This window comes from Coenobita brevimanus, chromosome 39 (assembly GCF_032717465.1).
Source record: "Coenobita brevimanus isolate Jiangsu-jjx chromosome 39, ASM3271746v2, whole genome shotgun sequence".
NCBI lineage: Eukaryota > Metazoa > Arthropoda > Malacostraca > Decapoda > Coenobitidae > Coenobita > Coenobita brevimanus.
Window position 1 is genome coordinate 26,091,801 of NC_136992.1, and position 16,471 is coordinate 26,108,271.

Sequence of the window (16,471 nt, forward strand, 5' to 3'; positions counted from 1 at the left end):
GTAATGAACTGACAGACTTGTTTATCGCAGAAATTGACTATGATCCGTAGTGGGCGTGTGTGGATTTTGTTGGAATGGTCCCAAGATGGACAGCGCGAGCCAATTTCAAATACTCGTCACCTTAACCCCTGCATGCCAATGACGCCATTTTCTGGGTTACTCTTGCTACTTCCAGACGATTTCATCCAGTTTAGGGCAGGCATCTAGTGGCGAAGGGGTTAATGATGGCTATATCCAACGCCTATGGTTTCAAGTCCCTCTAAAAACTGAATTAAATTGTTTGGTGGTAACAATACGATTTTTAAAAATGTTATCGGAATGAAGGTGAAAAGGCGCTGGCAAATACGAAGGATAATGTCACTGGCGACTAATTTTTGTTTATACGGAAAAAATACGCATGAAATCCCGAGCTGTTGACGCAAAGCGTCGCTTGGTATGCCTCCGCCAAGCCTTGTGCACGGACTCGGCATACAATGTCCATGGCCTTGCTGTCCTAATCAGTTCATCGCCTACACTGCATCACTGACAAAAGTTTGGTCGAAATCCGCCAAGGGTTTCTTGAGATATTGCGCCCACACCCATATGACCTTGACCTTTGACCCAGTGACCTTGTTGACCTAATCAGTTCACTGTCCCTTCATACTGTATCACTGAGAAAATTTTGTCAAAATCCGTTGAGGAGTTCAGATTTTGCGCCCACATGGATAAACTAAGTCGACCCCATATGACACTGACTTTTGATCCTTTGACCTAACTGACCTAATCGGTTCATTTCTCACACTGCATCACTGACAAAAGTGTGGTGGAAATTCGTCGATGGGTTCGGAAGATATTGCGCCCACAACAGTATTACGGAAGCACGGACCCACCCACGCACGCAAGCACCCACGCATGTAGGGACGGACAGACCAATCACACAATGCCTCTTCCACCATAGGTGGGTGGAGGCATAAAAATGGGCGTCTGTGCTTCGTTCTTTCCTGTAAAGACACATCTTTGCCGGGAAGAGAACTAATCGTTATGCCGTTTTTTCTCTCATTTGGCCTAAAACTGCAGTCCTTCAATGGTCGTAACAATAGATCAATAACTGGATATGATGCTAATAATAAAGAAATGTTATGGAAAGGATGCAGAGCTACAGTAGTTTATTTCGCCACTGAACTAAGTGAGATAAGCTGAAAGAGGACAAACTTCTGGACCAAGGTGAAAGGACTATAGTGATTTCGTGAATCTTAACCCACTGCACTTCCTCTTTGCACCATAATTACCCTCTGACAACAAGGAACCTATAGTGCGTATGTTCTAGCCTGAAAAAGATCTGTAACCTCCTTCAGCTCAGTTAACGACCAAAGTAGTCACAGTGGAAGGTTGATTTGACTAGTAACCAAGGAGACTCATTTCTACCCCATAACTTAAGCTCATCGCCAGTATTGAAGTTGTGGTGGCCCAGTGCTGTCAGATGAAAGCCAACCCATACCCTACATAAGGGTATAAGAGATGGAAGCTACGTTGATGGTCTGCCTACAAGTACCAGGTTTGTATTTTATTTCGGATAGCGTCACACGATTTTATTAGACTTTAGAGAATCCTGGGGCACCAAAAAATGTCGAAAAGAAACACAATTTACGTCGTGGCCGAAAACAACAACACTCTCTTCACTTTAACTTGGCCTAAAATTGCCACCTCTCCATCTTTAGCTATGAGCTGCAACAGATAATACTAGAATATGGCGCTAATCACGAAGAAGTGCTACGAAAAGGATGCTGAAAAGTAGTACGTCTTGTTTCTGCCACTCAGCTACGGGAAATATGCTGTAAAAGGTCGACACTCTCAGCTAGGTAAAAAAAATGAACGAACGATAACTTAACCTACATCTCCAGCTTACGATACAGGATTTTGTGTGTGTGTGTGTGTGTGTGTGTGTGTGTGTGTGTGTGTGTGTGTGTGTGTGTGTGTGTGTGTAATCTAATTCCTTATTGTTCCATCACGGCCCGTATTCTAGTCGCGTAAGGAGGCTCCCAAACACATCTTCCTTAGCGATTAATTTTTGGATATGCTGGTTAATAGTTTTTTGTATGTTATTTATGCAGAGTGCAGAGTATGGCGATATTAGAATGATTTGCACAACGCAGAAGAGGGTAGTAAGGTGTAATAAGCAAAATAAATCACTTAGGGAAAGGTGTAAGGGAGCTTCCTTAACCAACGAGAATACGGGCCCAGGAGCATAGGAGCCTGAGACTAAGTTATTCAGTCAAAAGATACAGTATGAGGCAATAGTGACCAGTTGCTATCCCATGAGTAGCATTATGTAAGCAATACACCCCAACCAACCCTCGGAAGTAAACCTCTATGAGCCACATCCAGTTGGAGTGCCTTAACCCACCAGACCACATGGCGAATCTGTGGTAATATGGTTACCACCCAGCGTAGTAAATTAATTTCTGGGTCACAGGAACCAACTTTCTTGTCTCTCAGTGTAGAGGCACCTGAAGGTACCACAACATCAAGTGAGTGGATGGTGGGCGAACTCACTAACACACCGCAATCAACTTCACTCCGATGACTTCATTCTTGCTTCCTTCAGATGATTCTATTCTGCTTAAGACATTTTCGTCGAGGTTATCAATGTCTATCTTGCATTTACTCACTTCTTACTCCCATCCCCACACCCAGGCCCACACCTGCAGCCCGGGCCATTCTCACAAGACATATTAGGTGAGCTTCTTATGGAACGCTATCTACCGACCACCCTGTACGTCAGCGGAGTGGTGTCGTGCGGTGCGGTGCGGTGCGGTGCGGTGCGGTGTGCTGTGGTGTGGTGTGGTGTGGTAAGGTATGGTATGGTATGGTGTGGAGTGGAAGGATGTGATGTGGTATGATGTGTGGTGTGGTATGGTATGGTGTGGTGTGGTTGAGTGTGGTATGGTGTGGTGTGGCATGGTGTGGTGTGGTGTGGTGTGATGTGGTGTGGTGTGGTGTGGTGTGGTATGGTGTAGTGTGGCGTGGCATGGCGTGCTGTGGTGTGGTACGGTGTAGTATGGTATGGTGTAACGTGGTGATATGGTGTGGTGTGGTACGGTATAGTGTGGTGTGGTGTGGTATGGTGTGGTATAGTGTGGTATGGTGTGGTGTGGGCTTGGAGTTCCCGCTACCGGATATGAACAAACGTTACCGAGCATTCTGGGAAGTGACGTCACGGGGGAAGGAGGGAAAATGGACGAAGAAAAAAAAAAACATACTCCTGGAAGTGACTCACAGATTTACCTTTTATTCTTGACGTCTTCAGATTAATAATAATAATAATAATAATAATAATAATAATAATAATAACAGTAGTAGTAGTAGTAGTAGGGTTTTATTTTTGGAGTGATTATCCTGTACGATATTTATGCAGAATATGGCGATGTTTGAAGTATTTATGTAACACCGAACAGGAAGTAAGGTGAAATAAACCAAACAAATCGCTTATGAAAAGGCGTTCGGGAGCTTCGGGCCCTTCACTCCGATGATACATTTTTATTTTTACTACTGGATTTTTCTGAACTCAGGTGAGGCGTGGCTCTGGAGGGGTTGGCTCTGGCTTTAAGTAACCCCTATGCAGGTTAATTTCCCTAAGCAGCATACAATTGGCTGTTAAGTGCCAAGAACAAAGTAAAACACACACACACAAACACACACACACACTCTCTCTCTCTCTCTCTCTCACACACACACACACACACACACACACACACACACACACACACACACTCTCTCTCTCTCTCTCTCTCTCTCTCTCTCTCTCACACACACACACACACACAGTCATCACGCAGAAGCAGTCAACCTCATCACTGCAATACCATTTTTTTTTTTTCTTGGTGCCTTCAGAATATTTTATTTTTTTAGAAGAAACTTTTTTCCATAGAAAGGTTAAACAGCCTTCCTTAGGCCTGGCTGAATAATAACAGTAGCAGTAGTAGTAGTAGTAGTAGTAGTAGTAGTAGTAATAGTAATAATAATAATAATAATAATAATAAAAAGTGTGGAGGAAACTACCAAACCAACACAAGCCGTCACCAAATTATGTGTTAATAACAGTAGTAGTAGTAGTTGCAGTCGTGGTAGTAGTAGCAGAAGTAAAACCGGTAATAATAATAATAATAATAATAATAATAATAATAAAAACAGTGTGGAGGATGCAGTACCAAACCACCACGTCACCAAACTATGTGTTCATTTCCTGGATGTGGGTAAGGCGCTCCATCCGGATTGAACTTGTGAACACGTGGAGGGTTGTATTTGAAGGTCGTTGGGTTTATAGCTCACAGAATGCTGGGGGTGTATGTGAGTGAGGCGGATGGGGAGAGAAGGAGGGGGAGGCCGAGGATGAGATGGAGGAATGGAGTGGAGACGTATATGAAAGAGGGATGTGTGAGCTGGTGGGAGGGCAGTGACATGGAGGGGGACAGAGGGACATGGAGGCGATTTGTTTGTGGCCATCCCTTACGGGATTAAGGCGTCTGGGAATAGATAGATAGATAATGCCACTCAGGGACGAATGAGGCTGGTCACATTCGCTTTACATATAAGAAGTGCATAGCCTAGCCCCAGATGCCTACGCTTCTGATGGTGAAAAGAAACAAGAATTAGAAAGAAAAGTGGATGGATGGATGGATGGATGGATGGAACGTCTTCACCTCAATGCCGTCTTTCATTTATTCTTCACTAATTCACTTCTGGAAAGACTTTCAAATTGGGAGAAGGTGGGGGTCGATAAAGCCTTCATTAGTCCCTTCACACCTTTGACACTCTCTTAAGCTGAACAAAATCTACAGGAAAAAGGAAGAATAAATGAAACCGAATTCGTTGACCGTGTACCTGTGTCGTGGCCGCATCATTTTTCAAGTAGCGTAGGCCATAAAAATAATCGAAATACCTACTGATTTTTAAATGCACTAGTTATAAAGTGAGCTTAATAGTTTAGTGACTGATTCTTTGTTACTCCCGGTAGGGTATGGTAGGAGGGTGGGTGATGCAGTGTTAGTATACCTGACTGGCATCTGAAAGACCTGGAGTGTGATTCCTGGGCCGGTCAGACTGTAAGATAAAGCTTGTCCCCACTCCTCCCTTGTCCCCTGTTCACCCAAGAGAGCAACTGGGGACTACGGTGTAATTCAGTGACTGCGCGTTGTGTTTAACAGAAAAGTAAGTAACACAAAATACTGATTACCTGACTTACTGAGCCTCGCTTGGCTGATCCGGAAAATTTTAACTCTCTTACTTTTCTCACTCTGGATTTTGAAAGTTACTGTACCCAAGGAAGTTCAACCCAAGGAAGCGCGCGCGCGCACACACACACGCACGCGCACACACACACACACACACACACACACACACACACACACACACACACACCGCTCGCTGGTGCGGTGGTAACGTTCTCGCTTGCCATCTGGTAGGCGGGAGTTCGCGCCTCGCTCAGGTTGCGAAAAGTTTCACTGACGAAGTGGGTGGTTAGTCCCCCTTGAGCAAGGGGACGGGTGTGTGCGAGTGTGAAGGTCACAGCCTTGCCCTTAGATCGGACTATATGAGCTCTCAGCTCCCTTCCGGGAGGGTAAAAGCTGACGATCACGACCATCAGGTGATCCTGACCGACCCGGTGAATTACACACACACACACACACACACACACACACTCTCTCTCTCTCTCTCTCTCTCTCTCTCAAAAAACCCACCTTCTTGGCGTTAACCTTTCTCAAGCAGACCGGAACCTCATGACACGCTCCAGGACAGAGAGAGAGAGAGAGAGAGAGAGAGAGAGAGACTATATAATTATAATTTTTGCTCTTTCTATCCACACATCCATTCCCCATCCATCTATCCATACATCCAACATCCACTCCCCGTCCATCTATCCATACATCCGTCATCCACTCTCCATCCATTTATTCATACATTCATCATCTATCCCCATCCATCTACCCATACATTCATGCATCCATCATCCATCACCCATCCATCTACCCATGCATTCAAACATCCATCATCCATCTACCCATACATTCATTCATCCATCATCCATTCCCCATCCATCTATCCATCCATCCATCATCCATCCCCATCCATCTACCCATACATTCATACATCCATCATCCATTCCCCAACCATCTATCTATATAGCCTATTCATACAGCCATCATCCATCCCTCATCCATCTATCCATACATCCATCATCCATTCCCCATCCATCTATCCATACATTCATACATCCATCATCCATTCCCCATCCATCTATCCATACATTCATACATCCATCATCCATCTATCCATACATTCACACATCCATCATTCATTCCTCATCCATCTATCCATACATTCATACATCCATCATCCAACCTCCCCCCCCCCCTCGCATCAGGAGCGTAGTGGCCAAAACCAGACATTATTTCGAGACAAGGGTAACCAACCTCACCCGTCCCTGAGTGGCAGTATGTGAGCAATAAAACCCACCCATACTTCTCATGTAAACCTTTAGTCTGGATCCACCTGAAGCACCGTAACCCACTAGACCACTGAAGGTACGAGGAATAAAGTGGAAAATATATGACCAAACTGAAGAGAATTAATCATACGCTTCTTATACCGGTACTCTTTTTACTCTAACTTGGTCTAAAATTGCCATCTCTCCACCTTGAATGTTGAGTTGTAACAATACCCTAACACTAGAATATGGCGCTAGTCACAAAGAAGTGCTATGGAATGGATTGTAGGGCCACTTTTCATTTTCTGCCACTGAGCTACGTGAAATAAGCAACAAAAAGACGAAAAATCTGGGTCAAGTTAAAGTGAAAGAACTATGGTTAATGTGGGCAAATCTGGTCCAATAAAACTGATTACGTCTATTTTTGGTCATCAATGTTACTTCGGGTCTTTAGTTGGTTTGTTTTCATCTGAGGGGACCGGGCCACTCTTATAAAGTGAATAGTAAGTTGTGATTACGCCAGATTCGATGAGCCTTTAGTTATGAGACAGCAATTGGTCTCCTTGGTTACCGCTCGGTCAAAACTCTAACAGGGTGAAGTCAAGGCTTTTCGTCTCATCACCTCCCTTCCTCTTACTGACTCCCTCCAACCTCTCTCTCTCTCTCTCTCTCTCTTCGCCGCCCTGTTGCATCATCTCTTCACTATTGTTACTTGATTGGTCGCTACTCTTCTGAAATACAGGTATATGCTTGAATCCCTCCCATATTACGGCGGGCGTGTATCACCCGTTTGGTAACTCACTCTCACCTCTTTCCCGTCCCTCTCTAATGCAACAGTTAACCGTTACTCTGTCCTTCACGTATGCAATAGGTATTTCCCTCTACCTATGACCCCCAATCCTTTAAACGTAATGTGTCCAGTTATCTCGAAATGAATGATCTTGAATTTGGTGTGCTATTGTTCAGCTGTTCTTAAAAAACGCATTTTCTTCGGGCTTTGGTCATTCGGTCTTTCTTAAAAAAAAAAAAAAAAAAGGAAATAAATAAAAGGAAATCAACCCCACAAATTTTAGTTCTGGCCTACTCAGTCCTCAATTGTTTAGGGTGACGTTGGCTGGCTGCTCGCTGACTGGCATTACGTGTGCGATAAACCCCAACTCCCCTTCGATACAACCCCTTCTTAGGAGTCGCATCTGGTCGAAGCGCCTTAACCCACTAAACTACCAGGCGTCCACCGAATCTTTGTTGCGAAATTATATTGTTAATACATTCCTCCTCGTACAACCTGGACGCAAGACAAGGAGCTATACACAGCATTCATTAACACCTTACATGCCAGTTTTTTCCTATCCATTCATCCATCCATCATCCAGTCTTTTTTTGCCCCATCAGGAGGGTAAGGGCTTGGGGCTAGGCTATTCAGTCCCGATATTAAAGGTTATAGTGACCAACCTCGCTCGCCCCTGGGTGGAAATATGAGTAAATAACCTCAACCACCTCTCCGATGTTAATTTTTAATGAGGGTTCCATTCAGTTGCGCGTCATCAACCCATTAGCCTATCTGGAGTCACTGGTTACAAAGTTAGCATCCAACTTATTAAAACTGTTCCCTGGATTACAATAAACCATTTGGCATGTCCCTTTGCGCATTCATCTTACGGTTGCATTACATCGAGCAAGTGGATGGTAAGCGCCCTCAACTACCATGAAGTTTTTCTCAAAGTGAATAAAATAGTATGGATGTAGGATTATGCCGAGTTTCTATGACCCCCCCTTAGGCCAGTCGAAATCTAAGTTTCCTAGACCTACTTGATGTCAACGGGAATGGATTCTGGGTCAGTACCATCCACACTGCTGCTCCTATTGGCTGGAGGATCGAGTGGGCGGAGCCATGACGGAATCAGCTGAGTTATGCGTACAGAAAGAATGGGATGATAATAATTCAATTCAGCTCTGTATTTCGTTGTTATTACCGCACACAGTAGCTGTTTGTACTTCATATAAAAGGAAATACAAGTATGTGGCAACTCCACAGTATGTCGCCATCATAATCATAATGTGTTCTTATTATGCCATGAAGTGCAATTAATGTACAGCTCGCCTTTCCAGTGAATGCAAAGCCGTAAAACCAGAGGCAAAGACTGCAGAACTCGTCCTTAACGAATTATTACTGTGAAACAGTTTTAAATGTCGTCATTACCTTGTAATGAAGTAGATATACAGTTTCTTGTGCATTCAGAGTAAACGTGGAAAATGCATATTAATTCCTGCGATATGTATGCATCTCCCATTTCTGATTATTTACATTTCTGGGAGGGGGGATGGCCCTCCAAGAACCTTTGGGGGTCACACTCCCTAAATATCGCATTACAGATAAGAGTCTAGAGTACATGTACAGTACTACGATATCGAAACCATATCTGGCTTCCTCTCGTTATTTCTGATAATGTTCAATTTGGTGCGGGGGACTGCCCGGACTGGCCCCTAAAAATCACGGTTGGAAAACTGTATAGACAAGAGGACCTTTGGAGTAACCAGACGAACTCACCTGGTAAGTTTTACTCAAATCTTTTTCCTATTTCTTAGTTTTTGTTTTTGGGCAGGGAGTTGACCCCAAAGAATCATAACGGGGTCACGCTCCCTAAATATCGCATTACGGATGAGAATTCATTATACAACATGTACTACGATGTCAAAGCCATACCTGTCCTCCTTCCATTATTACTTTCTGAAAATTTTTAACTTGGTGAGGGGCAAACTCCCCCTAATAATCATGCTTTCAAAATGGTATATAACAGAAACAGAAACCTTCTTAGCGACCGGCAGAACTCACCTGGGAAGTTTAATTAAAATCCATTATATGAAGAGCTAAAGCGCGTGCGCACACGCACTCACGCACGCGCCCGCGCGCGCGCGCGCACACACGCACACACACACACACACACACACACACACAGCCTAACGTAACGGTATAGGGCGCGTTGCCGAAAATAATACCAGCAGGATTGACAATGATAATCCGTTGCGATTCACACTTTTCATTTCTCTTCAGACATTATTATCTCACCAATTCAGCCATAACTAATTAACTTTTCAATTCAGGTTTAACCAAGTAGCTATTCAAGTAGGATCTACATTCATATCATCGTCCCGTATCAGTGTTGGCAGTCATTTGCGCGAAATTAGATTTTAAATAATATCGCTTACTTCTGTCTGCCATCTTAGCCGTATCCACTGTTTACCCTCAGGCACAGGACGTTCGTGACTGTCCTTGTTCAGTGTTGCCGCGCATCCTTGTGTGCAGGACTGGATAAACCCTGGCCAGGTTCTGGGGTAAGACCGCTTTACACCAGTCCATACCGGTCTGACACATCTGAAACTGATCCAGCCCGGCCTCAAGTTTTTTTCTTTTTTGTTTTTTTTTTTTTTTTTCCCATCAGAAGCGTAAGAGCCCGGAGCTAGGCCACTCTCTCCTCACATTTAAGGCAAGGGTGATCAGCCTCACTCCCTGATAGTACGATATGAGAATCTGGCTCTCCTAAGTTAGTTGTTTCAGCCATACATATCTTAGCTACAAAAAAAAAAAAAAAAAAAAAAAAAAAAAAAAAAATATCAGTATGTGGCTCACCTCATACAAACTGGGTGCAAGACTAGGGGTTGGCTCCTTGATCTCCAGTTCCTCCATCACACTGGCCATCATCGTAACACCTGGAGGGAGAGAGAAAGTATTTACAAAAGATACATTAACCCTTTCAATCCCATGACGTAGTTTATCATTTTTCCTTGCAATCTCGAGGCAATTATAAAAACTTAGGATATATATAGTTCCTTCATCTTAACTTGGCCCAGATTTTCGTCCTTTTGCAGCTTATTTCACGTAGTTCAATGGTTAAAAAGAGAAGATGCTACGGTTCTACATCTTTTCTATAGCATTTCTTCATGACTAGCACCATATTCAATTGCTACAACGACAATCAAGATGGAGAGATGACAAGGCCAAGTTAAACTGAAGGGTATAAAAATGGAGTTATCTATCTATCCTCTCCAGTTTGAAGTCTCCACAGCTGAATAAAATCGTCTGGTGATAACAATAAAGGAACATGACGTCGTCGGAGTGATGAGGCGAACCACTGAAATGTGTATGTTATTCCTGACAACACGATTTTATTCAGGTTACAACACCCTAGTAGTAGCCGTAGTCGTAATAGTTGTTGTAGTAATAGTAGGTGTAGTAGTAGTAATAGTAGTAGTAGTATTTGTTGTAATAGTAGCAGTAGTAGTAGTAGTATTTGTTGTAATAGTAGTAGTAGTAGTAGTAGTAGTAGTAGTTGTTGTTAAAACAGTAGTAGTAGTAGTAGTAGTAGTTGTTGTTGTAATAGTAGTAGTAGTAGTATTTGTTGTTGCAGTTCCTAGTTCATCCGAATATGAAGGCTGTCGAATGCAGAATGAAACTCCCCTTCCCCTGCAATCCACCCTCCTCCTTTCGCGGGATGGGAGGGATTAAAGAACGTCTGTATAACCAGGCAGGTCATCCGTTTGGTTAGGTCAGTGCCACCACATGAAGGCGTCCCTCTCCATTACAACACCCTAATAGTGATGTCTTTCTCATGTTGCATAAATCGTCTGAAAGCACCGAGAGAGAGAGAGAGAGAGAGAGAGAGAGAGAGAGAGAGAGAGAGAGAATGTATACATAGGCAGGACGTCTATTGAGCTGAATAAAATCGTTTGGTAGCGGTAAGAATCAACTAATTAAAAAAGTCAGCGCAATGAAGAGGCTGTTATTCAAGATTTCGCCAGTCATATATTTTTGTCCTACACCTGTATTTTCCACCATGAACCGCACAACATATTTCCGCTTACACGTCTGTCGCAAGATGTAACAAATTCGGGTGATAGGCGTTACGTTATGATATTTATGTTATGCTACGCTACGCAGTGTTTGTTATGCTATGCTATTCTACGCTATGCTATGTTATGCTACGCTATGCAGTGTTTATGTTGTTTTGCTTGGCAGGGTAGGTTAGACTATGGTAGGGTAAGGTAGGTTGATCCGGTTTGGTTTACGTGTTTTAAAATCTATGAAATGCGATACAGTATATATTTACGATAGGAACGAAGGTCAAAAGCGACTGAATGACAACAAAAACTTTATGAAAGATCTAAATTTCACACACACGCACACACTGCAATAACGTCTTTACACCTACGCAAATGTATAAGATCAATACTAAGTTGTACATGTCAATTTAATATTCCGTGTGTCCTGGGTGTGAAGTGTGTGTGTGTGTGTGTGTGTGTGTGTGTGTGTGTGTGTGTGTGTGTGTGTGAAGATGGAACGATAGGCAAGTGATCTTTTACACAAATCCTTCCGTCCCATAACGAATTTTCATCGAGTACATTCCCATTTTATATTATTTCTCGTATTGTTGTTTTGTACTGTAATACTATTTTGCACTGTACTATTATTCTTTATTGTATTACTATTTTGTATGTGGTAGGTGGGGGCGATCACCATCCACTCACTCGATGTAGTACTGTTCTCGGATGTCTGCCCTTTCCTCTCCTCCATCCTTCTTTCCTTCCATCCTCTCCTGTCTTTCCTTCATTCTTTCCTCTTCCCTCTGCCTACGGGTGACTTTACGCCCCCTCTTCTGTCTTCCTTTGCTTTATTCTTTCCTCTTCTTTCTGCCTGCGGGTGACTCAACACTATGTGACAAGCCTAATGGTTTCCTGTACACCAGGAAACCATTTACTACGCTGGGTGGTAACCATATAACTAAATTTTGGAGCCTAGTGGTTTAGTGGGTAATTACGGCGCTCCAATCGGATTGAGCCGATGAAGGTTTATATCCAAGGGATGGTTGGGATTTATTGCTCACATAATGCCACTCAGGGATGAGTGAGGCTGGTCACTCGTCCTAAATGTCAGGACCAACTTGCCTAGTCCCAGGCTCTTACGCTCATGAGGCAACGGAGAATTGGATGATGGATGGATTACTATTTTGTACTGTACTGTTATTCTGCACTATACTGTAAACTATTTTTTACTGTTCTTCTATTTTGCACTTCACTACTATTTTGCACTTGCACTGCTATTATTCTGCACTGTATCACTAACTTTCCTTGTATTACCATTTTATATTACGATTTAGACCTGGACGGATACATCAAATATTCACCAAGAGGGCCTTCGTAAGCTGAATATCGTGTGGTGGCAGTAATAAATCAGGTCATTGGACTGAAGGGGTTAATAGTACAAACCCTTACAAAGTTTAATAAGATAGTCTGTTTGGCAGTCTGAATAAACCATATGCAATTTTTAAGTTAAGGAAATCTCATGAGTATACGTACAGGGCGTCCAAAAATTATTCAACTGATTACGAAAAAAAAAAAAAAAACTATAAGCTATTTTTACATCATTTGCTGCAAAAAATAAAAGTAATTTGTCATGTCACGCACAGCTACAACTCTGTCAACTTCTATATGAGTTCCTTCGGTAGCATTTAGAATATCACTCAAAACATCATGGATGTTGTCGATTTCATTTGACCCGTATTCTCGTTGGTTGAAGAAACTCCCTAACACCTTTTCGTATGCGATTTATTTTGATTATTACACCATTCTCTCCTCTGGTTACAAAAATCCATCCAATATCACCCTTTTCATAAATAACCCACAAATGGATATTAATGAGCCATATCCAATTAAATCGCAAAGGAAGAGGTGTTTGAGAGCTTCCTTCACTACGAGAATACGAGTCTGAAGAATGTCAGGCGTGATAAAAGCCTCTACTACCGTGTTAAGAATGATGTTAACCTTCGCCGCACATACTCTTTACTTTGCCCCATAAAAAGAAATCCAACAAGAAGGAAACTTTTCACTGAGGAACCTACGTACATCTTATCCCGTTAAAATATTTAAAAAAAAAATCATTTTCATCAGTAACTCAAACTTTTTCTTTATATCTTTTAGTCAATTTTATTAATCATTATCAAGTGAACAAACTGCGGACACCCTGTATATCAGTACTGTTGAAGATTATTTGAAGGTTATTTCAAAGTCATACAAAATCTTATGTACCGTAGGCTGAACAAAACAGGCACCATTGTACGAAATCTTTTAAATTCAAAGAAAGTCATGAATGCGGCTCAATATTAGTCGTGACTGTTGGAAAATGTTCACAGTAAAATACAACACGAGAAAAAAAAGTTCATGAATGCAAAGACAAAAGCTGAAGAATAAGAAAAGGTTTACAGGAAGCTAAAAATGAAATAGGTTTGTCTGCCCTGTAGGTCAGAAAGTGGGATTAGGAAATGCTTGCAAAAACTTCCTTTCCAGGGCCTACCGGTAACCCATATTCTTTCAACAGTGATGTGACTGTCTGGGCCTCCACTGCCCATACGCAAATTTTCAGCATGAGGGATTAACTCTTAAGTATGTAAAATAAAAATAATGGCCATAAAAGTTTTGTCTGACCGCCTATGCATGACATGGAAACTTTGGCGGGAATATGGTACGATTCGGCGTCAATAGCGTGACTCTAGAAAGTTCAAGGCTGTAGGAAAGTTTAATAGTAAGTTCAAGACTACAAACGAAGAAGAAAGTTCAAGAATACGGACCTTTCAGCTGTGACCACGTTGAAGTTAGTTGGTGACGTATGTCATTCCATCCACCACCAAAAGAGATCTTGATTTAACAGCAGCAGCAGTAGATTGCGTTTCCTTTGCGGTAGGTGAAGATTTGGACGCTGCGGTTTCTCATGGTCACCTCTGTTTACACAATTCATTCACCACACACGGTACCATGTCTCACGTTCGGCGCACTACGCCAGGACTTCAATACGGCCATATTGTTGCACCTGAGAAAGCTGCGCAGTCCTCCAGTTATGTTCCTTAGGTAAGATTAGCCTCCGTGCCAAACTGCAAAACATTCAGAAATGAGGCAAAGAAGCAAAACAACTTGCTCTCAACACGAAGTTCACAAATTAGTCTGAAATTTGTGATTTTACACTTTCGCGATCACACGCTTATAAATACAGCAGGAATGTAGTTTCACACGTAATTCATCCGAGCCTCTAGGCAAATAAAACCTAAATAATTCCACATTATGTTCAATTTGCTACCTGGCACACGCTTAGCAGAGTGACTGTGACGAGGCGCACGCTGGCTGGGAGTGAGGTGAGCCGAGGGGGAGTCTAGTGGCGAATTTCACCCTTCCAACATTTCCCCCAAGTCATTCTCCATTAAAGCTTGCTAAAACAATATTCAATCCACTATGATGCGTCTTTGCTTTCCTATTTCTGTATAGTCTCGTAAACCTTCTTGTATTTCATTCATTTCGCTGAGCGGGGAGATTTAGATTAGCGTATAGTTCCGTGAGAGTAGTATCTGGAACGTTGCACGGGAGGATTGGTGAACACTGCTGTCTGAAGGTCATTTGCTGGAGGTTTTAAAGTCAGGCAAGCTGTTGCATTTATGGACCTTAATACTCTTACCTAATAATATGTTTCATCTCCATTATCATATTCTCATTCATTTGCATCCGCAACAGAGATCACTGAGGTCTCGTCCGTGCACAGCGGTGAAATTAATTTACTACGCTTTCTTACAGCATCGTCGACGTTTCTCAAAACTTCGTTCACTGGTAGTATTTTTTTATTAGCTGTATTCTCTGTGACCTCCATGAGGACCAACACCTGCACTTTCTGATTTATACTCTTCAGAAAAGCCTTCGTCATACCATTATCGCTATGTGTGTAAAATCGAAGTATGTGCATTAGTTGTACTTAATAATGCCAATATTGTAATTTATCTTGGGGAAAAAAATATAGAAGCGGTCACTTATCCGTTTTCTCTTACTACTCTACCACAGAGAACGTTTCTATAGAAGGGCAACTATTCCACTTTTCATTTTTTAGGTGTTCCAGTTTTTATCGATGGAATGCATGTGGTCAAACCGGGTTGTGTAGGTGGTTTAGCCCGGGGGGGGGAGGCAGAACAGGCGCATTTATTGAGACTCACAACCAGTACACAGGATAAACAGGTTTCCAGAACAGATTTATCCCAGGTCGGGTTGCTTTTGTTTAGTCATTTTAATATCAATCTAATTCTAAAAATCTGATATTGAAGTATTCGTAGATGTATGAGCTAAGACAAATATTTACGAACACACTTATACACAAATTAGGCTTAGGAGATTTTATGAATATGGATAAAGGATGACAAATTTGGCTTTGGAGGGGAAAAAAAAAAAAAGAAAACATTGCAAGGTATAATTGAGACTTTTTTTTTCTGGTGTTAACATGGCTTGGAATTTCCAAAGTGATAATGCTGAGCAAAGTATGTGTGTGTGTGTGTGTGTGTGTGTGTGTGTGTATACGGGTCTGAGAGAGAGAGAGAGAGAGAGAGAGAGAGAGAGAGAGAAATGGCGGGAGGGAGGGGAGGGAAGGAGAGAAAGAGAGGATGTAGGTTATTTGAAACAGGCCTTACCACACACACACACACACACACACACACACAGCCTTGACTCCTAGGACGCACTATATTAATTACTCTTGCTACATATCTTCAGACGATTTTCTTCAGTATATGAGAGACCGACCTACGAGATGAGGGAGAAGGGGGGGGGTTAGTTACATCCTCCACTGACTCCACCACAAAATCGTCTGGAGGTACAAGAATAAACCACCACAGGGAAGGGTTTGAGTGACGGGCTGAATAAAATCGTCTGTAGGTAGTAAGATAAAAACAAAATCGTACTGAAGGAGGTGAAATAAATGAGGATAAATTCTTTCAGTCAGATGATTAATTTTTCGGTTCCTTCTCGCTATTTTCAGACGATTTCACTCAGCGTGCGGGAAGCTTTTCAAACTGAGGGTGTCGGGTAATGCCTTCAGTATTACTTTCACTATAAACGATCTGTCCTTGCTTTGTGTGTGTGTGTGTGTGTGTGTGTGTGTAAGCAGGTGTGTCTGTGTAAGTAGGTAAGCGTATGTGTGTGTGTGCGTAA

At 42.4% G+C, this 16,471-nt stretch overlaps 1 protein-coding gene across 1 annotated transcript in view; it reads right to left on the minus strand.

Annotated features, from left to right (window-relative positions):
• The window catches only part of LOC145396824 (uncharacterized), a 143,278-nt gene extending 133,115 nt beyond the window's left edge, over nt 1–10,163 (minus strand). Inside the window, exon 1 of the mRNA XM_080270109.1 lies at nt 10,092–10,163. Within this exon, the coding sequence (XP_080126235.1) occupies nt 10,092–10,163 (72 nt within the window). The remainder of the gene's footprint in view (nt 1–10,091) is intronic.
• Between the last annotated feature and the right edge of the window lie 6,308 nt (nt 10,164–16,471).